The sequence below is a fragment of the Dipodomys merriami genome, unplaced genomic scaffold (assembly GCF_024711535.1).
Source record: "Dipodomys merriami isolate MVZ:Mamm:240054 unplaced genomic scaffold, mDipMer1.0.p SCAF_7, whole genome shotgun sequence".
NCBI classification, from domain to species: domain Eukaryota; kingdom Metazoa; phylum Chordata; class Mammalia; order Rodentia; family Heteromyidae; genus Dipodomys; species Dipodomys merriami.
The window spans coordinates 45,794,639-45,820,951 of record NW_027206290.1 but is presented as its reverse complement, the minus strand read 5'-3'; the positions used below and the strand labels follow the sequence as shown (position 1 = coordinate 45,820,951).

General features: G+C 45.3%; 1 protein-coding gene across 1 annotated transcript in view; it reads left to right on the top strand.

Moving 5' to 3' along the window:
* Positions 1-23,763, top strand: part of Gpd1l (glycerol-3-phosphate dehydrogenase 1 like) — a 58,253-nt gene extending 34,490 nt beyond the window's left edge. Inside the window, exons 5-8 of the mRNA XM_070006486.1 lie at positions 2,885-2,997; positions 14,109-14,342; positions 15,119-15,225; positions 20,609-23,763. Of these exons, the coding sequence (XP_069862587.1) occupies positions 2,885-2,997; positions 14,109-14,342; positions 15,119-15,225; positions 20,609-20,705 (551 nt within the window). The 3' untranslated portion in view covers positions 20,706-23,763. The remainder of the gene's footprint in view (positions 1-2,884; positions 2,998-14,108; positions 14,343-15,118; positions 15,226-20,608) is intronic.
* The last annotated feature ends 2,550 nt before the right edge of the window (positions 23,764-26,313 follow it).

Genomic DNA, 26,313 nt, shown 5'->3' with positions numbered 1-26,313 from the left:
TTGTTGGTTGTGGGGCCTGAACTCTGGGCCTGGGCCCTGTCCCTCAGCTTTTCAGCTCAAGGCTAGCACTCAACCACTTGAGACACAACGCCACTTCCGGCTTTTTCTGTGTATGTGGTGCTGAGGAATTGAACCCAGGGCCTCATGCATGCAAGGCAAGCACTTTACCACTGAGCCACCTTCCCAGCCGTCCCCCCACCCCGCTTTTTTTTTCTGTTGGCTGTGGGTCTTGAACTCTGGACCAGGGTACTGTCCCTCAGCTCTTCAGCTCAAGACAAGTGCTCTACTACTTGAGCCACAGTGCCACTTCTGGTTTTTGAGTGGTTTATTGGAGATAAGAGTCTCAGGGACTTTCATGCCGGGCTGACTTTGAACTGTGATCCTTGGATCTCAGCCTCCTGAGTAGCTAGGATTATAGGTATGAGCCACTGGTGCCTGGCTAGCACTAGCTAATTATTATTATTATTATTATTATTATTATTAATTCTTTTTTTGTCAGTCGTGGGGCCTGAACTCTGGGCCTGGGCACTGTCCCTAAGCTCTTCAGCTCAAGGCTAGTGCGCTACCATTTGAGCCACAGTGCCACTTCTGGCTTTTTCTGTATGTGGTACTGAGGAACTGAACCCAGGGCATCATGCATGCGAGGCAAGCACTCTACCACTGAGCCGCCTTCCCAGCCCTACTAGCTAACTTTTAATTGTGGTAAATTCAGAAATATTGACCCACCTGTGACTATGGAAGATGAAGAAAAATGGTGTGATTTTTGAGCTTCTTTGAGAAACACCGACATAGTAAGCGCTGGTGCCCCCTTGTGGTGAGCACTGTCCTCAGTCCTGAGTTTAGCACAGAATCTTGAGAGTGATCCAATCACTATGTTAATGGGTCAGACACTGATAAATGTCTCAGATACGTAAGTCTGTGAGACTTCTGAGTGAACAAATAAGCAATCAGAGACCGAAATTGAGGTTGGAAAGGACTTTTATTAAATAAATGGATTACCTCTAAAATGGCCTGGAAGAGGGTCGATCTCATATGGTCCTGGGTCATTGTCTCTATCAGATAGATGGCTTGGCTCCTTGCTTGCCACATCACTGCTTGGGACCTGTAGTAATAACGAAGAGGCACTTTTTGTTTGTTTGTTTGTATGGAGAGTGGTCAGGGTCTGATGCTTGCTAGGTAAGTGCTCTGCCACTGGAGTGATGTTACCAGCCCTTTTTGCTTTAGTTATTGTTCTGATAGGATTGCCTAGATTATTCCTGTGCTGACCTGAACCTTGATCCTCTATGCTTTCCACATAGGTGAGGTGACAGGTAACTCCACCACACTCTTTTTTTTTATTTTGTCAGTCAGGCTGGAACTCGGGGCCTGAGTACTGTACTGTCTCTGAGCTTTTGTACTCAAGGCTAGTGCTCTACCACTATAAGCCACAGCTCCACTTCCAATTTTTCCAGACACAAACCTCCAGCTCTGAGCCTCCACATGCAACTTTGTTGGTTGAGATGAGATCTCTTGAACCTTTTGCCCAGGTTGCTATTGAACCAGTTCTCAGCCTCGCAAATAGCTAGGATTACAGGTGTGACCTACTACGCTGAGAAAAACAGCACTTTCATGCCCACGATTTAACATGGTAATTGTAAAAGGCGTATTTCAGAGAATGAGGTTGTCGTGAGTGAAACCCATTCTCTGAACAGCATGTGCTAGTTGTAGCCACAGACAAGTCCCCGCCTCACCTCAGGGGCAGAGCTTCTTCTCCCTTTGCCCATTCCTCAGCACTAGCTAGTGGCAGCGCTAGCTTCCAGCTGGGCACAGATGGCTGCATGTGACTAGGGATGGGCAGGTGGTGAGGTAGAGGAGACACACTGAGACCGTGTGCTAGGGCCAGGGCTGGTTTACCCAAGCAGATGATGAAACAGCATTGCCCAGAAGCACATAGATACCTGCTGCCACACCCAAAGAGGAAGGAGTCAGCTTGCCCAACCTCACACAGTTCCAGTATTTGGAAAAGGAGAACTTAGCCTAATGTACAGAGCTTACAAAATGAACTTGGTACATATTGAGTGTAATTTTTTTTCCCTTGTGCTATACTCAAGACGTGGGCATTGTCCCTTAGATTTTTCACTCAGAGTACTCTATTGCTTGAGCCACAGCTCTACTTGTGGCTTTTTGGTGTTTAGGAAATAAGAGTCTCATGGACTTCCCTGCCCCAGCAAGCTTTGAACCATATTCTTCAGATTTCAGTCTCCTGAGTAGCTGTGATTACAGATGTGAGCCTCTATTACTTGCTTCTAGGGCCAACTTTAATTGCTTTTTTCTGCATTGGAATTGTTCAGCTCAAATTGTGATATTTGTTTGGTTTTTCCTCATCTTCTTTCTTTCAACATCCAAGAAGTGGCACAGCATAGGACCAGAGCTGGGACCTTGGAGTAGAGTGACACATGGGTTCAGAACTTGTCCTCTGCCTCCAGTATACTAGCTAGGTGACCAAGACAGGCTGTACACCCATCTGGACTTTCTTTTCTTGTTTAGAATGGTAAGCATAGAAATGCCCCCAGCTGCCTTAGGGGCTCTTTGAATGCTGTTACTGATCCCAGAAGTTCAGTGCTTCTGTCTCCATTCTTGCATGAGCGGATATCAAGCAAGACTGGAGGTTTGAGTGGAAGCATGAAGTTTACTAAGCATAGTAGTTTTCATAAAAAGGCACTTTCACATGTGAAAGTGGGTCATCTCAGGAGTCAAGAGCAACTGTCCCTTCTGTAGTGCCTTGGGCTTTCTTGGAATTTCAAGGGACTGCAGTAATTATATTGTTTATGTAATAAAAAGGATTTTGGCTTCTTGATTAGGTTGAATATTGACATTAGAGTGTTTATTTTTTCTTTTTCCATAGGCAGCAAAATAATGCAGAATGGCCTGATCTTCAAAGAACTTCTTCAGACTCCCAATTTTCGAATTACTGTGGTGGACGATGCGGACACGGTGGAACTTTGTGGTGCTCTTAAGGTAAGGTCCTTCTGCCCCGGGTGAGAGTGGTTCAGGCTAGGCCCAAGTGGGTGGTCTGGAGTCCAGTCCTGGGAAGCAGCTCTGCGAGATTTTCACTTAGCTCTGTGAAGAATGAATATAAGTGGGGACTGGTGGCTCACACCTGTAATCCTAGCAGCTTCAGAGGCTGAGATCTGAGGATCAAGGTTGGAGCCAGCTCAGGCACACAAACCTAGAGACTTACCTTCACTTAACCAGCAAAAATCCAGAAGTGAAGTTGTGGCTTGAATAGTAGAGCATCAGCCTTGAGTAAAAAAGTCCAAGTGAGATTGCAGGGCCCTGAGTTCAAGCCCAGGTGTGTGTGCATGCATACACACACACACACACAGGCACGCATGCACATGCACATACATGCATGCACACATAAACACACATGCGCGTGCACACTCACACACACATAAAGTGAATCCAGTGACTTCTTTATAACTTCCTGTTACCCTCCCTTCCCTGGGTGGTTGAGCTCACTCTTATTCATGGTTTTCTTATACTAGAATTGTGCTGTTTTGTACTTTGGGGTGGTGGCCACATTGTTTTCCCAGGGTTTTACCCAGGAGCTAACGAGCCTACTTGTGTCTTCTCCAGCAGGAGCAGAAGCTGGCTCTCCCTAAATTCTGTACTTTGCTGGTGTGGTGATTTGGTTGATTGGTCTTTTTTAAGGAAAAAAGAAATACACACACACACACACACACACACACACACACACACACACACACATCTCCCTCCCTCCCCCCACCACTGACCAAAGGTTTTTCTAATAGTTTATCTTTGCCCCCTGTAGAGGGAATAGGTCAAACTAAAACTTGCAGCATCCACAGCTCAGTGACTTGGGAATGTTGAGGCAGAATTATAACAAATTAATAATAGACCAGTCAGCCTCTATTCAGTTCTTGCCTAGGAGCAGCCTGTGGGTTTTAAAATTGATTAATTAATTTATTTATTTGCCTGTCATGAGGTCTGAACTCTGGGCCTGGGTACCGTCCCTCAGCTCTTCAGTATTATAAGCTTAAGCCACCAGCACCTGGCTGAGAACTATATGTAGGAAAACCTTTACTGGTTAACACAGCACTTCAGGTTTAAAGCAAAGGAGACTTCCTTATTTTGCTGGCAGGAAAAGCTGGCCTGCTGTAGGACATGGCTGCTTCCTTTAGTGATTCACTTCGCTGATGGGGCACATGGCATGAGCAACTCCATTCTGCTTCGTCTGTTCTGTGAGGGTTTGGTACAGGAATGATGTCCAATAATATGTCCTATAATTTTTCGGTAAAGGAGAACATTTCATTCATCTATTTTTATGCCAGTACTGAGGCTTGAACTCAGCGATTTGCTTTCTCACTTGTTTTTTTTTTTTTTGGCTAAAGGTTGGTGTTCTACCACTTGAGTCACATCTCCACATCTAGCTTTTTGCTGATTAATTGGACAGGAGTCTTACAGACTTCTCTGCCCCAGCAGTCTTTGAATGGGGACCCTTAGATCTCAGCTGAGATTATAGGCATGATCCACTAGCATCTAGCAAGGGGAAGCCTTGGTCAAGTCTGTCTCTATCATGATGCAACCAGAGTTGTAGACCTCAGGTCCAAACTTTGAGGATTTGCCTGGTTCTGCCCCTTGCCCCTCTATGCCAACTAAAGAGGTTCTAATGGTGAAGGGCAGAGAGAGGTTTATTACCTGACACTGAGTTCATCTTCAGGCACCTTCTGGGTACAAATGTGAGTTTTAAGTTTAAATAGAGAATGCGGGTGTGTAGGGGTGGTAGTGTCAGGTATGCACTGTTAAAGCAATCCCAGCCTGGCATGGCATGGTTGACTACTGTCTCTTCCTTGTTCCGAGAAGTGTTCCAGAAGATTTATCAACTCTGGAGAGGCTCTGGAGTCCCCTTCCTTTGGACTAGTTTCCTGTATTCTTCCATGGAAACATGTGTTGCTAAGTCTTGGCATTCCTGGATTCTAAGATGACTGGCTTATAAAAAGATGGATACAAGATGGAGGCAGGGATGCCAGACTTTTTCTCCTGCTATTGGATAATTTGGAGGCCCAAGTAAGGAGTCTGTATGTTTCAGCAAGATGCAGCAGCTCCTTCCTTCCTTGCTCTGAGTTTATGGCCTCCAACCACAATCCTCAAATCTCAGCCTGCTGAATAATTAGAATTACAGGCATGATCCACCTGCTTCTGGCTTCTTTTATAGTTCTGGGTTTTTGTTTTTGTTTTGGTCAGTCATAGGGCTTGAACTCAGGACCTAAGCACTGTCCCTGAGCTTCTCCTCAAGACTAGTACTCTACCACTTTCAGCCACAGCTCTACTTCTGGTTTTCTGGTGGTTAATTGGAGATAAGAGTTTTATTGACTTTCTTGCCTGTGATCCTCAGATCTCAGCCTCCTGAGTAGCTAGGATTACTGGTGTGAGCCACTAGTGCCCAGCATCTTTGATTGTTTTTAAAAGATTCTCCCTACTTTTGCAGAGATTAGAGTAGCTGGGATTACAGGCGTACACTACCATGCTCAGCTTTGTGGGTTTTTTTGTTGTTGTTGTTATGTTTTACAGTAAAAAGGCTACTTTTCATGAGTTAAAACTCCTAGGGAAGGAAATTAGCATCCTCATTCATCTGCCAGAACACCAAGGCTCAAATACCTTTCCACTCTCAGAAGCAGTACGTCTTTTTTTTTTTTTTCTAGTCAGAATTTAAAACCACTTCCTAGAATTAATATTGTGTGTATATATGTGGTCATGATATACAATGAACATTTAAAAAATTAAAGCCAATTAAAGCCTGGGCTCCCAGGCAGTAGGTCCCATAATTCTAACTGTGCACGAAAGGTTCTTCACAGCATGGACAGGCCCTGTCATGCATTTAAGAAGCTGGCTTTGGCTTCATTGTTTACTTTGGGTGAGATTTTTTATTTGGTTTTAATATTCCTCCATTAAACAAATGACCACTTGACAGCAGGGGACATCATGAATGCCTAATTGCTCACTAATGGCCCGAGCTGCTGTAAAGCTCTTTTAAGTGACTTGATGTTTTTGGAAGTGGAGAAGCTGTGAAATCCTGCCCACAACAAAGGGTGCTGGATGAGAAAATTCTAGACTATGCAAGTTTTGTGTTTGAACCAAGAATGGCTTTTCATTTCTCCTGGCAGGAAGCCTGTAAGTAGATTTGTGCCTGCAACTACCACAGAGAAAGATTAAACCCTTGGAGGCAGATGGGGAGGGGGGAGGGGCTCTAACACTCTCCCTTCTCCTGTCTGGGGTTTTGGAAACTGAGAGCCAGGCCTTTTGATTTTCGCTGAATCCAACTGGACAGACGAAGGGAGCAAGATTCAAGGAGTAATGACAAAGGCAGGACATGTTGGTGCTATTGGAGTGTTTTAGAAATCTTAGTCTGGTATTCTTTGGTTACTGTATATGACTTTCCTTTTTTGGTTTGTATCCAGGCACTATGACAATATTTATCATTTGAGCCTGTTAAGCAAGGATGAATGGTGGACATGTTTTCCCTCCCTCCCTCCCTCCCTCCCTCATGTTTTTCCTCCCTCCCTCCCTCCCTCCCTTCCTCCCTTCCTTCCTTCCTTCCTTCCTTCTCTTTCATTGGTCCTGGGGCTTTAACTCTAGGCCTAGGCCCTGTCCCTGAGCTTCTTTTGCTCAAGGAGAGCACTCTACCACTTGAATCACAGCGTCATTTCCAGCTTTTTTGAATAGGTTATTGGAGATGAGTCTCATAGAGTTTCCTGCCCAGGCTGGCTTTGAACCATGATTCTCTGATCTCAGCCTCCTGAGTAGCTAGGATTACAGGTGTGAGCCACTGGTACCTGGCTCCATTTTCTATTTTGTGGAACTAGGGCTAGAACTGAGCTTCACACTTGCTAGAGAAGAACTCTGTAACTGAGTACAACCTCAGCCCTTTTTGTTTTGTTTTCTTTTTGATGTTTTCAATTATTTTCTTTTAAAAATTATCTTCAGTTGTACAAAGAGGTTTCAATTCAACTTGTCAGTTAATAAGTACAATGCCTCTTTGAACTCCTTTTTACTCTGGCTATTTGAGATGGGGTCTCATGTCCTGTCTGGGAGTGCATTGGACAACAATCTTCCTGTTGTATGTATGTATGTATGTATGTATGTATGTATGTATGTATGTATGTATGTATTTATGTATTTTTGCTGGTCGTGGGGAATACACTCTAGGCCTGGGCACTGTCCCTCAGCTCTTCAGCTCAAGGCTGGCATTCTACCACTTGAGCCACAGCACCATTTCTGGCCTTTTCTGCTTCTGTGGTGCTAAGGAATCGAACCCAGGTCCTCATACATGCTAGGCAAGCATTCTACCACTGAACCAACTTCCCAGCCCTTGTATTTATTTTTTATTTTATTGTAAAGATGCTATATAGAGAGGTTACAGTTACATGAGTAAGGTAATGAGTACATTTCTTGTTGAGCATTGTTACCCTCTCCTTTGCTTTTCTCCTACCATCCCTTCCCTCCCCCACCTCCCAAGTCCTCCTGTTATATATTTCCATCATAACAGGTATGCATGTCATGTTCAGCTTCTTCCTTTGAGATGGCGTTTCATGAACATTTTTGCTACAGCCTCCTAAGTAGCTAGACTTGTGGGCATGAGCCACTGGCTCCCAGTTGGTAATCTCTGACTCCATAAATGATAGTTTTGGGTTTTCCCCTGATTATTCATGTAGTTATATTAAGCATGTTTCATATACTGGGAAACAATATAGAAGAAAGTGAAAATCAGTGACCAGATTGTATCCTGAGACACTCATGATCCTTGTACAGTCTTTCATTTTTATTTTTTTATTCTTTCTTTGGTTGGTTATGGGTCTTGAACTGGGCCTGGGCATTGTCCCTGAGCAATTCAGCTTCAGGCTAGCACTCTGCCATTTGAGTCACAGCACCACTTCTGGTTTTCTGGTGGTTTATTGAAGATAAGAGTTTCGTGGATGTTCCTGCCTGGGCTGTCTTTGAACCAGGATCCTCAGCTCTCAGCCTCCTGAGTAGCTAGAATTATAGGCATGAGCCACCAGTGCCAGACTCAGTCTTTCACTCTTTCCAGCAAGAGTATACAAGTATTGTCCTCTTTTGAAAACTAGAGCTTTAAGGCTGGGTGCTCATGGTTCATGTCTGTAACCCTAGCTACTCATGAGGTTGTAATATGAGGATCATCGTTCAAAGAGTGTTCATATGAGCATCAATGCAGCCCATTTTGAGCATTTCCCTCCATGTCTTAGTCCCAATGCTGCATCCAACAGGACAGTATGGCCAGGCTGGTCTATACCTGCCGCATAGTGCCCCTCCTCTAGGAGATCATCTCCCTCAACCTAGAATCAGAGGATAACAGGCACTAGGGTTGAGGTACTCCAGGGCTGGCCTGGCCTTTATGTCTAGACATCTGTCATCAATGAGCTGTGAATGCATTTCTGGGTTTCATTCTTGCCATTAAACAGCTCTGGGCTAGGGGCTGGGAAGGTGGCTCAGTGGTAGACTGCTTGCCTTGCATGCATGAGGCCCTGGGTTCTATTCCTCAGCACCACGTAAGCAGAAAAAGCTGGAAGTGGCGCTTTGGCTCAAGTGGTAGAGCGCTAGCCTTGAGCTGAAGAGCTGAGAGACAGTGCTCAGGCCCAGAGTTCAGGCCCCATGACCGACACAAAAAAAACAAAAAAACAAAAAACAAAAAACAAAAACAGCTCAGGGCCAATAGCAGGAGCACTTTATCTTTGTGCTTCTAATTAATTAATTAAAAGTTTAAAAGTAGCCCTGGAAGCCAGGCACCAGTGGCTCATGCCTGTAATCCTAGCTACTTAGGAAGCTGAGATCTGAGGATCTTGGTTCAAAGGCAGCCCAGGCAGGAAAGTCCATGAGACTTATCCACAATTAACCACCAGAAAACTGGAAGTGGTGCTGTGTCTCAAGGGGTAGAGTGCTCGCCTTGAGCTGAAGAGGTCAGGGACAGCGCCCAGGTCCAGAGTTCAAGCCCCACAACTGACAAAAAAAAAAAAAGTAGCCTGGCTCACAACTGTAATCAGAGCCACTCAGGAAGTGGGGATCTGAGGATTATGGCTCAAAGCCAGCCCAGGTAAGAGAGTCCTTGAGACTTTTATATCCAATTAGCTACCAAAACAAAACAAAAATAAACTTTCCAGAAGTGGAGATATGGTTCAAGTCCAATTAACCACCAAGAAACTAGAAGATGTAGATTAAGTGGTAGAGCATCTGTCTTAAGCAAAAATCTAAGGAACAGTGCCTAGATCCAGAATTCAAGCCCTAGTACCAGCACCAAAACAAAATTAAAATAGAATTTCTGAGCTGAGGAGGGTGGTGAACACCTGTAATCTCAATATGTGGGAGGTTGAGGCAGGAGGATTACAAGTTGAAGGCTTGCTTGGACTATGTATTGAGACCCTATTTCAAATTTTTAAAAATCAGTTTTTTTAGTTACAGTAGCCACTGGCAAAGGCTTGGTATGACTTCGTGGTTAGACTTTGAGATAGAACAGATAGCAAACATCATATTAAGGTAGAAATGGCTTTAGGGGATGGGCTAAGGCAGCTTTGTGTCAGGGTGCTCAGCCTAGTGGCCAAAGTGTGGGCCTGACATGGCATCCTTGACACCTATCTGCCAGAGCTCAACTTGCACCCGTACATGGCACCTTGCCTTTAGTAAGCCTGCTCTGCAGACATTGCCCTCAGAGGTCAAGTGCATGGGATACTGGGCCCAGGAAGAGGCAGATGGGTGGTTGAACTTCCAGAGGAGAGAAGGCAGGGGCCCAGGATTCCTGAGGGTGATTCTTCCTACGTAATGTTTGTGTAACCTGCAGGTGATAAAATTGACTTCTCTGGTTTTCCATTCTTTTTTGTGTGGGCAGGCAGTGACAGAGGAATTGAGCCCATCCAACCAACTCACCCTGATACAGAATTGCAAAGATGGTGCTTTGGGCTGGCTGATTCCTCTGCATAGTGCCAGGAAATGGGGAAGGGCTTAAGCACATCTGCCTTCTGAAGATCCTGGTATTTTTAGCTGCAGATATTTCAGGGCAGATTTCAGTGCACAAAATGATAACTCTCACAGCTGAGCCATCTCAGAGGGCATCTGCTTGAATGCAAATATCACATGCTCTGACTGGCTCAGGGTGTTTGTTTTTCTTTTGACAGTAATAAGTGGTAGGGAGAGATTTCTCGATCTATCAGAAGACAATTCAGTTGAGCAGAGCCCAGAGTGTGTTGGAAGTGGGTTGACTGAGTGGATGCCAGCCTTGTTTCCTTCTGGGGACGAGGTTAGATGTCTTCTGGAAGCTCTTAGGCAGTCTAGATCCCTGGGCCCTGCAGTAGAGGATCCTGGGGAACCAAGAGGCCCCTGGCAGCCTTGTGTGCCTGCCTGCTTCCTTGCCTGCCTTTTGTCTGAGCCAAGTGACACGAAAGCACCTGACTTTCCTGGTTTCCTGGTTTACACTCGGTGTGTGCATAAAGTCCTGCTTGGCCAGTTCCAGTGACCGAGTTCCTGCCGCCTCTGTTGTGATGTGTGGTCAGCTCTTCCTGTTTGAAAGTTCTTAGCTGTGTGCCTTCCTTCCAGTTACTGGCCTGGGGTGGTATGTCACCCTGGGCAAGCTGCTTACCTCAGTTTCCTCAGGACCTGCTTTGTAAGAATGGGGTGAAGATTAATAATATATGAGCACCAGGAGTGTTCAACAAAGTTAGCTGTTATTGTTTTCTCTGGGAGCTTCCCCCTCCGTGTGATCCTAGGGCTTGAACTCTGTGCCTGGACACTCTCCCTTAGCTTTCTGGCTTAAGGCAATGCTCTACTACTTGAACCACACCACCACCAAGTTTTTGCTAGTTAATTAGATATGTGTCTCACACAGACTTTCTGTCTTGGGCTGGTTTCAAACCATGATCCTCATATCTCAGCCTCCTGTGTAGCTAAGATTACAGGTTGGAGCCACCAACATATGGCTTTGACTTTTTCTTTCTGCCTTGACAAGGAGAAGAGTAGCCAACAACCTCCATGAGTGCTGGTTTGTCACTGAGGAAGGAGAGACAGCACATTCAGAGCCTTCCATTCCCATCCTTGGCTCTCTAGCCCTCCTCCCACTTCTGATTCCCCCACCCTCTACCTCCAGAAGTGAACAAAGGCCCTGTGTTCTCTTGGTGGGGGTGGGGAAGTAGGCAAAAGCTTCAGGAGAGCTTATATAATGTGCTTCATTGGGTAGAGCTCTGTGACTCAGTCTCCCCAAGGCTGGCTGTTCCTCATGGTGAACCTCATGCTCAGTGTGGGGCGGGGTGCTCAGGCACTAACTGCTGTATCATTAGCAGGAAGTATAGAAAACACTGCTGTGGTTAGACACAGAATACTTACATCTTTCTGGCATGCATTGTCCCTGATGAAGTAGCTGAGAGTTCAAGGGTCAGGAGCCAGCCTTTCCACTGGAGAGCTAAATACCTGCCAGTTCTGCACTGCTGTCCTGTGATCATCGGACCTGTCCATAGGATTGAGGCTCAGCTCAGATATCACTTCCTCCATGTTGCCTTCCCTGCCTTGACAAGTTTTCTTTTTTCCTTGCAGCACTTGGGATGGAGCCCAGGGCCTAGCACATGTTCCACTACTGACCTTTATCCCAAGCCTCAGCCTTCTTACTTGAAATGAAGCTCTGGTCCCTGTCCCTTTGTCAGCCCCCTCTTTTTTTCTCTCTGTCTTTCTTTTTCCTTACTAAGACTTTTTATTAGCATACATTGATTTTGCAAGAATGGTTTTGTGAAATTTGCAGACATGCATGCAACGCATCCCATTAACCTTACCGGCTCTATCACTTTTCCGTCTTCACTCTTAAAACAATTTCAGTTTGTTTCATTGTTCTATTTTCATGTATTCATAAAAATATTTCAATCTTATTCACCCTCATTTACCTTCTTTCTTCTCACTTTACTCCTCTTGCTATTTCCTGCCCATCCCTCTACAGAGCCTGCCATTCTTATTTATTTTAATTGTACCAAAGAGTTTCACCGTGGCATTTCAATTATTATACTCTAATTAGATTAGCCTTCTGTATTCTTCTCTCTGCCTTTTTCCTTTACTTACTGTTTTGTGCTGCTAATAAGGCTAGTTCCTTAAACTGTTTTAAATTTTTTTTCCCTTTTCACTCTTGCTTAACATGTTTTCTCAAGGGTGATGCTCTACTTAAGCCACAGTTCTACCTACAACTTTTTGCTAATTAATAGGAGATAAGAGTGTAGAAGGGCTGGGAAGGTAGCTTAGTAGTAGAGTGCTTGCCTTGCATGCATGAGGCCCTGGGGTTTGATTCCCCAGCACCTCATAAGCAAAAAGAAAAAAACCGAAGTGGTGTTGTGGCTAAAGTGATAGAGCACTAGCCTTGAGCTGAAGAGCTGAGGGACAGTGCCCAGGCCCAGAGTTCAGGCCCCACTACCGGATCCTCCCCCCCCCCCCCAAAAAAAAAAAAAAAAAAAAGTCTAGAAGACTTCCCTATCCAGGCTGGCTTCATACCCTAATCCTCAGATCTCAACCTTCTTAGTAGCTAGGATTTTAAGTGTGATCCACTGGTGCCTGCCATTCTTTCTGTGTATTGTTGCATCTCTTTTCTCAAATTGGGAGCTTCCTGAGGACAAATTAAGTCTCATTATATATCTGCATGGTCCCCTTCCTAATAGGCATCGATAGTGCCTATCATGGCTTAGTAAGGTCTGTCCATCTTTACATGGCCTGCCAGTGCACATATGTTGAAATGAAGTTTCAGGGTATTGCTTTATGAATGTTAGTTATGTATACATGTTTGGGTTTTATTTTTCCTGCTAAGTCAACCAGTTAGCATTTTCTGTAAGCCAGGTAGAACGTGTTTTAGGCTTTGTGGGTCACCTGGACTCTGGCAGCTGATTGCATCTGCAGTGGCAGACAGAAGCAGTGTGTCACCGATTGAGTGTGGCTGGATAGCCTGAAAACAGGTCAAGAAGTCCTGCATGACTGTCACCTTGGCTGTGTGTGCAATTTGTCTTGTGTGTAGGAGAGGCCATGACATGAAGACTGAGATTTGCCTACATGTCCTCCAGAGGACACGTGCCAGGCCCATAGTAACACTGCTTGTAATGAAATCTACCAAGGCTAAGGGACAAAAGAATGGATAAGTATATTAGTCTGGTCACACAATGGAATAGTGCATGACAATTAAATACATGTACTCTATGGAAAATGTGCATCTCACAAACATGACATCAAGGAGACAAGGAAGCTAGTAAGGAAGATCACATGCTATTGGCCTCCACTCACATAATGCTTAGTTGGGAGCAGGGGGTCACCTTTGGTAGGGAGGGACTGAAAGGGGCTGGGGTCTTTCTGAGGTACCCGTTGTGTTCTTTCTGGATCTTGCTCTGTGGTTGCAGTCAGCTTGTAGAAATACATCAATGTACACAAGAGGTTTTATCTTTGTTGCTATACTTTTTAAAGTACTTAGAATGTACTATGTAATTTTTTTTTTGTTTCTTTGTATGTTCTTCCTCCATGGTACAACCCCTGTTGTCACTGTATTTGATTGGATGCCTGCATCTTGTATATACCTTTTTCTAATTTAGGGAGGAGAAGGGAAATAACAAAATGCTGAAATAAGGATACAGGATTACCCATTGTAACAATGAGATGTACAAGACACTATGTTGAAAACGAACTTTACAACTTTGGAGGGGGAGAAGAGGAGGAAAGAGATGGTAGGGGGAAAATAAAGGAGTGTGTAACAATAGTCAATAGGAAATGGACTCATTACCTTGCTCACATAATCCCTCTACAGTATCTTTACAATGATAGATAGATAAATAGAGATAGATAGATAGATTAAAAATAAAAAAAAAAAGAAATTCATCAGTGTCCCCTTGGGCTTTACAGAGTTTATAACAGCTGAAGAAAGCATTCAGCTTTACTTTAAGTAACAATCCAAAAGGCATAAGTAAGTGAGTCCATTTGGGATTCAGCAAGACTGCTCTTAGCATCTGTCGTTGTCTAGCTAGGCTCTCCCACCGCTGCAGCTATTGAGGGCCTGTGTGCAATCCCTTTCCATCCTGGCTTTGTCGTTCCTGCAGAATATCGTGGCTGTGGGAGCTGGGTTCTGCGATGGCCTCCAATGTGGAGACAACACCAAGGCTGCCGTCATCCGCCTGGGCCTCATGGAAATGATCGCTTTTGCCAGGATCTTCTGCAAGGGCCAGGTGTCCACCGGCACCTTCCTGGAGAGCTGTGGGGTGGCTGACCTGATCACCACCTGCTATGGAGGACGAAACCGCAGGGTGGCCGAGGCCTTTGCCAGGACTGGGAAGGTAGCACTGGCCTGCCCCTCTTCCTCCTGCCCCGCTCTGCTGCCCTCTTCTTCCTCCTCCACCTGAAACTCCTGGGGCTGGGTGAGCCACATGTGCACTGTTAACCCAACTTGGGCTCTTTGTTCTGTTTGCCCTGCCTGCTTGCTCTTGCCTGCCCCAGCATCGTTTTTTTGGTCTTTATCTTTTCTTGGCTTAAAGCTGAGCATTTACCTCTTACTCCTTTTTTTTTCCTTTGTGTATGTGCTGCTACTGGGGGTTGAAATTAGGGCCTGGCCACTGCCCCTCAACTTTTACACTCAAGTTTGGCACTCTACCCCCTTGATCTACAGCTCACTTTTGGCTTCAGGTGGGTAAATGGAGATGAGTCTAACAGATTTTCCTGCCTGGCTGGCATCAAACCACAGTCCTTCGCTTTCACACTGGGGTTGACAGGCATGAGCCACTGGTGCCTGACCCTCTCCTTCGCTTTTCCTTTTCCTTTCCTTTTTTTTTTTTCTTTCCCCCAGTCCTGGGGCTTGAACTCAGAGCCTGGGCAGTGTCCCTGAGCTTCTTTTGGCTTAAGGCTAGCACTCTACCACTGGAGCCACAGCTCCACTTTTGGCTTTTTCTGTTTATGCGGTACTGAGGAATGGAACCCAGGGATTCATGCATGCTAGGCAAACACTGTACCACTAAGCCACATTCCCAGCCCCTCCTTCTCTTGAAATAAGTGTTTCTTTTTTTTTTTTTTTTTTAGTTTTTACTACAGGTTTTTATATTCATGTTTTTCTTTTAAGACCATCGAAGAACTGGAAAAGGAGATGCTGAATGGGCAAAAGCTCCAAGGACCCCAGACATCAGCTGAAGTATACCGCATCCTCAAACAAAAGGGACTCATTGACAAGTAAGTGACACGTGGTCTTTGATTGTAGATGAATGCAGCTGTTTGCTGTGTTTCTAGAACCTCATTGGTAATCCAGGGAAACATAACACCACTTCTGGCTTTTTCTGTTTATGTGGTGCTGAGGAATCAAACCCAGGGCCTCATGCATGCCACTTTCCCAGCCCTGTTCTCTAAGGTATTATAGAATATGAAGTCATAAATTCTTCTTTGTTATATAGAATATGAAGTCATAAATTCTTCTTTGTTCTGCTGGGGAATTCAGGAAGGGCTTTTACATTTTTAAAAAGTGATGACTCTGCTAGGTGTCAATGGCTTATGCCTGTAATCTTAACTACTATGCAAGCTAAGATTTAAGGCTCAAAGCCAGCCCAGGCTGAAAAGTTCATAAGACTCTTACCCCCAATTAACCACCAAAGCTGGACTGAAGCTGTGGTAGAGTGGTAGAGTGCCCATCTTGAGTGAAAAAACTAAGGGACTGTTGTATTCGTTTTCTAAACAGAAGAAAAATCTAGACTCAACAGGGGTAAGGGAGGATTGACTCCCTAAACAAGACAACCACTGAGCCCAGGATCCCAGCTACATTTTCTCCTAAAGCCAGTGAATACAGACTAATTCCTGCCAACCTGCCTACCCACCCCCAAAATCCTATCACACAGAGCCACCTGAAAGTTTCACTATCACCAGATACTCAATGATTTATATAAGACTTCAAAAGAATTTCTAAATTGGGCATTGTATTGCATGCTTGTAATCTCAGTACTTGGGAGGCTGAGGCAGGTGGTATTCAAGTTCAAGGCCAACCTGGGCTACAAACAAGACATCATATTAAAAAACAAGGAGCTGAGATGTCTGTAGCTCAATGGTATATGAGTTCAGTAGCATTTACCTACCATGTGTAAGTCCCTGAATTTGATCCTAAGCAGCACAAAAAATCAGATAACGAAACACCCTGTTATTCAGTGGTTGAGTGGTCCAATCACACAGCAGCTCACCAGTGTGAACTAAGCAGGTGGAAACCCAGCACACACAGGCATTTTGTTAGGCACCGTTTACAGGTCATTCTCTTCCCCAGGATGTGCGAAGGGTAGGGCCAGGGAGTGGCCTTGGAGAGGTTGGCAGCTTGAGTTGCCAAAGTGCCGTGTACTTCCTCCCCCATCAGAGGCTGGAAGGGTGAGGAGAAAGGATGTAGTTAGCCACCCCCATGGCAGACCTATGAGATCATGAGCCCAACCTGAGCACAGAATCCGGGGATGACTTGCTCTTCCTTCTCTTCTGAATTAATGAACATTTTATTAGCATGACTATAGGTTTCAATGATGTGTCTAGGTCCTGGGCTTGAACTCAGGTACTGGGCACTATCCGTAGCTTTTTCACTCAAGGCTGGCTCTCTACTACTTCAACCACAGGTTCACTTCCAGCTTTTTGGTAGTTAACTGGGATGAGTCTGAGACTTTCCTGCCTGGGCTGGCTTCAAACCACAGTCCTCAGATCTCAGCCTTCTGAGTAGCTAGGATTATAGGCATGAGCCATTTCTTAATTATTTCTTCCTCTTTTCTTTTCTTTTCTTTTCTTTTTTTTTTTTTTTTTTGGTTGGTCATGGGGCCTGAACTCTGGGCCTGGGCGCTGTCCCTCAGCTTTTCAGCTGAAGACTAGCACTCTACCATTTGAGCCTCAGCCCCACTTCTGTTTTTTTCTGCTTATGTGGTGCTGAGGAATGGAACCGAGGGCCTCATGCATGCAAAGCAAGCACTCTACCATTGAGCCACCTTCCCAGCCCCTTCTTGCCTCTTTTCTGCCGACTCCTCTGGTCTCCTGTCCTCCTCCCTCCTTTTTCTTCCTCACTGTTGTAAAGGAGTAGGTATTGGGGGTGCAGCATTCTTGCTACCTTGTGTCAGCCACATGTCTTGGAGAAGTCATGTTTTTAGCCCTGCTGAAACAGTCCACACAGTAAAGATGGACTTGATCACTTCATGATTGTTCTCCTTTGAAGATGGAGCTCAGCTCTACAGGCTGGCGTTTGACACAGCCCTCACAGTCTAGTGCCAGCTAGACTTTGTGCAAGCACCCATGTGTGCATCTGACAGGATGTGAGCATTCCCATGTGCCAACCTCAGTGGCCCCAGGCTGTTCCCTAAAGCCTCGTCATCCCTTCCAGCCATGAATAACTGTCCCTGCCAGGGACTGATTGTTTAGACCTGGGGTCAGGCTCATTCTAGAAAGAACCTCACAGAAAATATGCAGTTTATTTAACCCATCTTCTTTTGGTAGACAGTAAAATTATTTGCAGTTTTCTGCTAATATAAAATTCATGCCAGGTGCTGGTGGCTCACACCTATAATCCTAGCTACTCAGGAGGCTGAGATCTGAGGATCATGGTTCAGAACCAGCCCAGGCAGGAAACTCTGTGAGACTCTTATCTCCAATAAACCATCAGAAAACCAGAAGTGATCTGTGGCTCAAATGGTAGAGTGTTAGCCTTGAGCTGAAGAGCTGAGGGACAGCACCCAGGCCCCCATGACCGAAAAAAAAAAAAAACCAAAAAAACCACTAGCTTAGCTCTCCTTGTACTTGCATCTTTGTGAGCACGCTAAGGGTGAGACAATTGCACTGCTTGGTTCGTGCTGTCATAGTGAAGTACTCAGGGTGGCTCACAGTTTAGGAGGTTCTTAGTTCAAGGTCTCCAATTGAGGGAGGGTTGGTTGGTTAGTTTCCTTGGAGGCCTTCTCCTTGGTTGGTGGAGATTATCTTGGGGGAGGAGGGATGGGTGGGTGTCCTGGGCTCTTTCCTTCTGCAGTTATGCTCAAGGCTAGTTCTCTACTTTTTGAACCACAGCTTCACTTCCCACTTTTTTGCTGAGTAATTGGAAATAAGAGTCTGGCAAGCCTTTTCTGCTCACTCTGGAACTTACTTTAAACTGTGAACCTCCAATCTGTCTCCTAATTAGCTAGGATTACAGGTGTGAGCAGCACTGCCTGGTTCAGAGGTCATCTTCTCTGTGTCTCTACTCCATCACATGTCTGCATGTCTGTGTCCTGAAGTCCTCCTTCTAGAAGATTGCCAGTCAGGTTGAATTAGGGCCCAGAAAATGCCTTCATTTTGATATAGGGCATTGTTGAGTTGGGGGTATGTGTGCACATGGGTGTGCCGATAGGCACACACTGATCCTGGAGCTTGAACTCAGGGCCTGAGTATTATCCTTTTTATTTATTTATTCATTTTTTGGGGTCCGGTCATGAGACCTGAACTCTGGGCCTGGGTGCTGTCCCTCAGCTCTTCAGCTCAAGGCTAGTGCTCTACCACTTGAGCCACTGCGCCACTTCTAGCTTTTTTTTCTTTTTGCTTATGTGGTGCTGAGGAATCAAACCTAGGGCCTCAGGCACGCAAGGCAAGCACTCTTCCACTGAGCCACCTTCCCCAGCCCCCTTTTTAATTTTTGTTGGTCAAGGCTACCATTCTACCACTGGAGCCACAGCTCCAATTCCAACTTTTTGGTGATTAATTGGAGCTAAAGTCTCCTGGGCTGGCTTTGATCTGAAATCACCACCTGTGAAGCTAGGATTTCAAGCATGAGTCACTAGTGCCTGGCTTAGGTCATCTTTAAAGGTCCTGTCTCCATACTCAGCTAAACTGTGAGGAAGACTCGGGCACACGAGCAAGAGGGGCCCAAGCCATCCCTTAACTGACCTGTGTGTGATAATGTCCTTAAGGGCTAGGCCCTGCCCCTCACCACACAGCCTCTATCACCCCTGAACCCCAGTTCCAGGAAGGCCAAAATGTCCATAGTGGTCTGGCAGATGGACTGGGCTGTGTCAGGTCTTTTCTGTGAGGTGTGTGCTGCCTTTTGTTCTCTTCTCACCTTGACTTTAGAGTTTTCTTGGCCAGACTCATCGGCCTTGCAGGTTCTGTGTTGTAGGAAATGACATTTGGATGGAAACATGGCTTAGTGGCTCTGAGTCAGAGCGGGCCTTGGGTCCCACCTCTATAGAATGAAGAAGATGTTATTTCCACCTCAGAGACTGGCTAGGACTGAAAGTTCTTCACTTTTGAGCCAGGTACCAGTAATCCTAACTGCCAAGGAGGCTGAGATCTCAGGATCACAGTGGAAGCCAGCCTGGGCAAGAAAGTCCCTGAGACTCTTGTCTCCAATTCACCACCAAAAAGCTGGAAGTGGAGCTGTGGCTCAAATGGTAGTGAGCTAGCCTTTAGGGGAAAAAAAAAAGAAAGAAAGAAAGAAAAGAAAAAAGAAACTCAGGGACAGCACTTAGCCCCTGAGTTAAACATGCAGGACTGGTACAAAAATTAAAAAAGACCTCCTGAGTAGCTAGGATTACCAGTGTAAGCCACCAGCATCCGGCTGTTTCTGTGTTTGCTCTCTTAAAATTGTCTTTATTGGAGCTTACCCAAGTGATTCTCAGAATAACCTTTAAGGCTGTATTGATTCTGTCAAGCTTACTTTGTGTTCTCTCTTTCTCTGTCTCTCGTTTTGAAAAAGTGAGTGCAGCTAGGAGAGCAACACAAACAACAGGGCAGGTGCATGTCCATGTACTTACACATGCATGCACAGAGGAAACGTGCTGGGGGAGCTGTACCCTGATGATGGCATCTTTCCTCCCAGTGGCCTCCAGTCCTCTCCTTCTCCCCTGTGTCCATTTCACACTTTCACTGTGTGTGCTCACATCTCAGAGGAAAAGCAAAATAAACGAAGCTTCCTCCATGGAAGGGAGATGGGGACTTTGCTAAGGTGGTCCCCACTTTACTTCTTGCAGGGCATGAAGTGTTTCTGGCCAGGCGTGGGATGACTCTAGTGCTCTTTGGGGACAATTTAAAATTCTCTGGTCTTTTCAAACAGCGACAGGACCTTGGTCTCATCCAGAATCAGCCAAGATCCAGAGCCACAGCTCTTTTCTGAGCATGGCTGCCATTTACCCTGAAGGACAATCCTGTGCCTTGCTTACCCGTGTGTCTGGGTATGTGGGTGTGCACATGCCCATACCAGAACTAGAGTTTGAACTCAGGGCCTCACATACCTGCTTGGTGGTTTTGCCCAAGGCTGCCACTCTACTCAGCCATGCCTCTACTTCTGGCTTTTTTTTTTTTTTTTTTTAATTGGAGGTCAGAGTCTCATGGACTTTCCTACCTAGGTCATCTTTGAACTGTGATCCTTACAGCTCAGCCTCCTGAGTAGCTGGGATCACAAGCATGAGCCAGAGGTGCCTGGCATACCCGTGTGTCTTACCGAGTCTCTGTGTTCTGCGACTGTGAAGACATGTAGGCTGGTCACTGTTGTCCAAGCAGCCTGCTGGGGGGGCGGGGCAGAGGATGAATGTGCTCTAGGAGGTGAAGCAGATCACCAACCTTGCCACCCTCTCTTCCTCCCACCCAGGTTTCCGCTGTTCACTGCCGTGTATCAGATCTGCTATGAAGGCAGACCCGTGGCAGAGATGCTGGCCTGTCTCCAGAGCCATCCAGAACACATCTGAAGTGAGCTGTGCCGCAGACGGGCAGCCTTCTGCCTCTCCCATATTGGCTTTGTGTGGAGACCAGGACTTGGCAACAGGGCAGCGTTGGCTTGGCTGTGCTCCCATCGCCCATCTGGAATGAAGAGTTCCAGGGTGATCTTGAATCATGACAGGCAGTCCATTGACAACAGCCGCACACACGTGTGGACATGTGCGTGCTCCTTGTCCTTCTGTGGATCTTTCTATGAACAACATGAGATATCCTTTTCAGTGATGGTATTTGAACTCTTCCTGCTGTGTAACCGTAAGATTGCAGCCTTGTCAGCTAAAAGGTTTAGGTGTGACTTGTGTGTGTTTGAATGGGGGGGTTTATTTCTTGTCATTCTTTTGTTGATAAACCTGACCAGCCTCAAGATGGTAGGTATGCTGAGGACAAAGTCACCACGCTGAACTTGTAAACACTATCTCAAGGGCAGCAAAATGACTTGATTGTGGGCTGATCTTTTTTTTAACAAGTAGATATTTTTAACAAGATAATCCCCATATGTAGTTTCCTCTCACTGAAGTCTCCTGTGTTTTTAGGCTCTTTGTCTTCAGGGCGTGCTTTTGTCCAAACCCAGCAACAGCAGAGCACAGGAAGCTCACCTGGGATTCTCCTGTCCTGGCCAACAAGTTCCCTGGGGGCAGACCCTTTCCTGTGCTCTGTGTGAGGTTGGACTTGTCTGCTGGTGTCTCTCGGAAGGGACAGTGCTCACCTGGACTGCACCAGGAGCTGGGCACTGTGTTCTCCACCCTGCCAAGGCATGAGACCACCAAGACATCACTAGGCTGTGAATTGCTTGTAGAAAAGCCCTGGGCTTTGTGTGGGTGAGGATCTTCATAGCCACCACTCCAAGTGGGCTTGAACCAGCAGCATCAGTGTTGTCTTGGAAGTGCTGATTCCCAGGCCAGCCCCCTCCCAGGCCCCTGCAGTGGCCTCTGGATGAACAACTGCCTTCCGTGTGTTTCCCATGCTTGCTCTGACTTGAGAACCACTACGTTTGCTTCATTAAGTTGATTTTAGCCAGGTGCCGATGGCTCATGCCTACAATCCTAGCTACTCAGGAGGCTGAGATCTGAGGATCGCAGGTCAAAGCCAGCAGTGTTATGCTTATCTCAAATAAACCACCAGAAAACCTGAATTGGCCCTGTGGCTCAGTGGTAGAGTCTTAACCTTGAGCTGATGAGCTGAGGGACAGTGCCTGGGCCCAGAATTCAAGCCCCATGACAAAAAAAAATAAAAAGAAAAAAGTAGATTTTAGACATGGGTACCAGTGGCCCATGCCTGTAAACTAGGTGATCATGCCTGACAATCTGTGGGTCACCCTTCAAGGCCAGCCAAGGCAAAGAAACTGGAGAGACTCTTATCTCCAATTAGCCAGCAAATGCTGTAAGTGGTGTGTGGCTCAAGGGGTAGAACACCAGCCTAGAATGGAATAGGCAAGTGAGAACTGAAGGACCTGACTTCAAATCTCAGTACTGGTGTAAAAAATATCAAAACTTCAGTTTTGTAGTAGCCTTCCCCCAACAGTGTTTCATGGGAAACAAGGGTCTTGGGGTCAGTCTAGTGGCCATTCCAGTTTCCAGGCTAAATGGAGGAGGAGGTAACCTTCAGTGCCTGCAGGAACTTAGGTGAATAAGAATCTGGAGTATCATGACTTCTGAGCTCTTCCTGACCCGCTCTGCCATGAGGGCTGAGGAAGCTTACTGGTGACACTGTCACCCGCTGAAAACGCACATTCCCATTCCAGAGTCAGGAGGGGATCCCTGGCTGGGTTTCAGGTGACGTGGGGTTGGGCCCAGCCCTCCGCCTGACCTCACACAGCCTTCTCCAGCAGTGTCGCTTACATATTCATGCACTCTGCTGTGTTTGGCAGGTCTTTTTAGCTTTCTCCCTCCCCTATCTCAGTTCAGAATTTTTCAATTTTTAAAGTCTTCCCCACTTGTAAAACTGAAATTCTTATACAATGGCTTGGTATGGGAATTTAAAAAACCATCCAAACTCTATGGGGTTCTTTGAAAGCCCTGTATGTCAGAAATATATAAAATCTCACTAGATCCTCCAGATTTTAGCTGTTTTAATGAGGCTGTTCAATCCACCAACTTCTTGTCTCTGGATAAATCTTTTTACATGTTTTTACATAGGTAACACAGAGTTACTTTTTAAGATATAAAAAGGGCTGAAAGCTAACTTTGGTGTCTACGTAGGATCATGAGGAGTTTTGTGTTTTGCATATTCTCATTTGCATCAGTTTCCTGCTGTGGATTTTATACTTTTCCTTTTGCCAGCAACTCTCCCGGCCCATCCCCCCCCGTCTCTCTTGAATGTACTTAAATAATCTTCACATTATGGAAAAAAGTAAATTTAATAAGTTTTGTGATCAGTTTAACTATATTTATTATCCTATAAGTCATCTATTTTTGTAACTACCTGTGGTCTGTCATTTATTTCTAACTCATGTTTCTTGTTAATTATGGTAATGGGAGGGAGAGACCTACATTAGAAACTTAATTTGTACTAGTTCAGCTAATCTCTGAATATAAAAACTATATTTTTGCCGGACATCGTTGTATGCACCTGCAATCCCAGCAATTGAGATGGAGTTTAAGGCCATCCCCAGCTGCACAATAAGACCCTGTCTCTAAAAACCACGTCTGGGATTGTATCTCTGTGATAAGCACTTGCTAAGAATGTCTAAGACCTGGGTCTCATCCCTAGTACCACAGAAACAAAAACTTACGTTGTTGCCTTGCTGAAATGCAGCCTACTTGCAGTGTGAAACAAATAAACAAATCCAGGTGTTGAAGTCCACTCTAGGAGATGGAGCGGAGCTAACCGAATGGTTTTTCATTTAACTTTGTGACAGAGTCCTTGGCATCGGCCTAAGGAGGGTGTGGTGAGGTTCTGGTGTTTAAAGGGCATTTTAGGTTTTCCACTAATTTGTCCATCTTTACCTTACACATATACTGTATTTGTTTACAGTCTGCAGGTGGATATAGAATTCAAATGTCTGATTTAATAAACATTTAACCCCCCAAACCTGTGCAGCAGATCGCATTTTTTCATCACCTTTGTTTAGTATGTGTATACATGTATGTGTCAGTACTGGGACTTGAACTCAGATCTTAGTTGGATTTTTCTCTCCAGTCTCTACACTTGAGCCACAGCTCCACTTCTACCTTTTTGCTAGTTAATAGGTATTTAGAGTCCCACAAAATTTCCAACACATGTTAGAACTGCAATAATGAGAACTCAGCTTTCCCATTGGCTAAGACTACGAGCAGGAGTCACCCACCTTCCCAAAGGAATTTTAAGCAGAAAGGGCAAAGGTAGGAAGCAATACATTGATTGTCTTTAAAATATGGCTCAAAGCATCAGCACAATAGTGGCATAAAAACAATGGAACAGAATAGACATCCTAGAAATAAACCCTAAATTAGCCGACAGTTGACAGTGCAAAGATGGCAAGGCACCAATGGCTCACACCTGTAATCTTAGCTGCTTGGGGTCTTAGGATCAAAGTTCAAAGCCAGAAGTGGAGCTGTGACTCAAGTAGTTGAATGTTAGTCTTGAGCAAAAAAAATCTCAGGGACAGTGCCTAGGCTGGAATCTCAACCTCCTGAGTAGCTAGGTGTGAGTCAGCAAGTTAGTCCCCTTTTTCTGTTGATTCTCTAACAGGCTCAAGAACAAGCCAGTAGCTAGAATGAAATCAGTAAGACAAGGCTCCATCAATACATCCCAAAGGCACTACCAGGTCTCTGATGCCTGGCCTAAAGGATCAGCAGTGGCCAGTGTGCTGGCCACTCCTCACGTTCTATTCTAGGCCTCAGGAATCCACAGTGCAGGTAAGAAGAACCCAGTGTATCACAATATGAGTAGGGAGCCCAGGTCATTTATGCCCAAGATGGGAGAGATTTGAGAGAAGCAATACGTGTCTCCTTTGGTATTTGCCTGAACTCAAGCCTTTGTGCTCACTCTCCAGCATTTTAGGATTTGAGCTGCACTTCCATCTGGCTTTCTGCTGGTTATTTTGGAAATGTAGTCTCTCAGACTCAGTCTTTTCATCCAGGCTGTCCCTGAGCTCTTTGGCTAGTGCTCAGCTACTTGAGCCATAGCTTCACTTTGGGCTCTCCTGAGGTAAGAGTCTCATGTACTTTCCTGCCCGGGCTGGCTTTGAACCTCGAGCCTCAAGGTCGCAGCCTCCTGAGTAGCTGTGATTACAGGTATGAGCCACCACTGCCCCAACTAAGGGATACTACTAATTTGACATGGAGACAAGACTCGTAGAAGCTTAATGGGTTCTAATAAAAGCTTCCAAGACGTGTTACAAGAACAAGTGAGGACTTAGTGGAGCAAAATAACTGAACTAAAAATCACAACTCCTTTACGTTCTGCTAGTTCTTTAAACACTGCATTTAAGAATCATGTACAGCTGGAAACTGGTGGTTCACACTTATAATCCTAGCTACTCAAGAAGCTGAGATAATGAGGATCACAGTTCAAAGCCAGCCCAGTCGAGTAAGACTGTAAGACTTTTATCTCCAGTTAACCATAAAAAACTGGAAGTGGAGCTGTGGCTCAAGTAGTAGACTTGAGCTGTACCAGACTTGAGCATAAAAGCTCAGGGACAGCACCCAGGCCCTGGATTCAAGCCCCAAGACCTGCACACATACATACACAAATCACACACAACTCATTTCACTTATTAAACAGCCTTAAAGTGACCACTGTATAAAAGATATTTTTCTTTGTGCTGGGGCTGGAACTCAGGGCCTCACACACTTGATCAAGACTGGTGTTCTACTACTTGAGCTATACATCCACTTCTGGGTTTTTGCTGGTTAACTGAAAATAAGAGTCTGTTGAATTTATTTGCCGGGCTAAACTTCAAACCTGTTTCAAATCTCAGTCTCCTGCATATCTTGGATTACAGGAATGAGCCACTGGCTCCGACTCAGGTTGCAACCTAGACACTGGTGTGGCTTATGCCTGTAGTCCTATCTACTCAGGAGGCTGAAATCTGAGGATCACAGTTCAAAGCCAGCCTAGGCAGACAAATCTGAGAAACTCTAGCTGCAATTAACCACCAAAAGGCTCCAAACAGAGCTGTGATTCAAGTGGGAAGAGCATCAGCCTTAAGCCAAATAGCTAATGGACAGTGCCCAAACCCTAAGTTCAAGCCCCAACAACAAAATTCATTCAGCAGCTCTAATGGAGTAATTGTTTAAAAGCTCCCATCTGAATCTCTCCTTTTTCACCTATTGCTCTTCAGAGCATTGTTCAAAACTATAATGCTAGTCACAGCAGATAATTATATATGCTTGTCTGGCTTAAAGAGTAAATTAAATTTGCATGCAAATCCTTGCAAAGATCTATATGACAAGCAATTCCATTGTACACTTTTGAATGGCAATAAATAGCTGAGATAACTATGAAACCACACCTTGCTGTGGTGTAAAATGTCAAGCTACAGTATGTTTACTCATTTACAGGTATTTCCAGCCCAAAGAACGGAGGCTTTTCTAGAGGAATGTAGAAGCCCGTGAGACAAATGCTCAACTTTCCTGGCTGGGCTGTTGACACACTTAT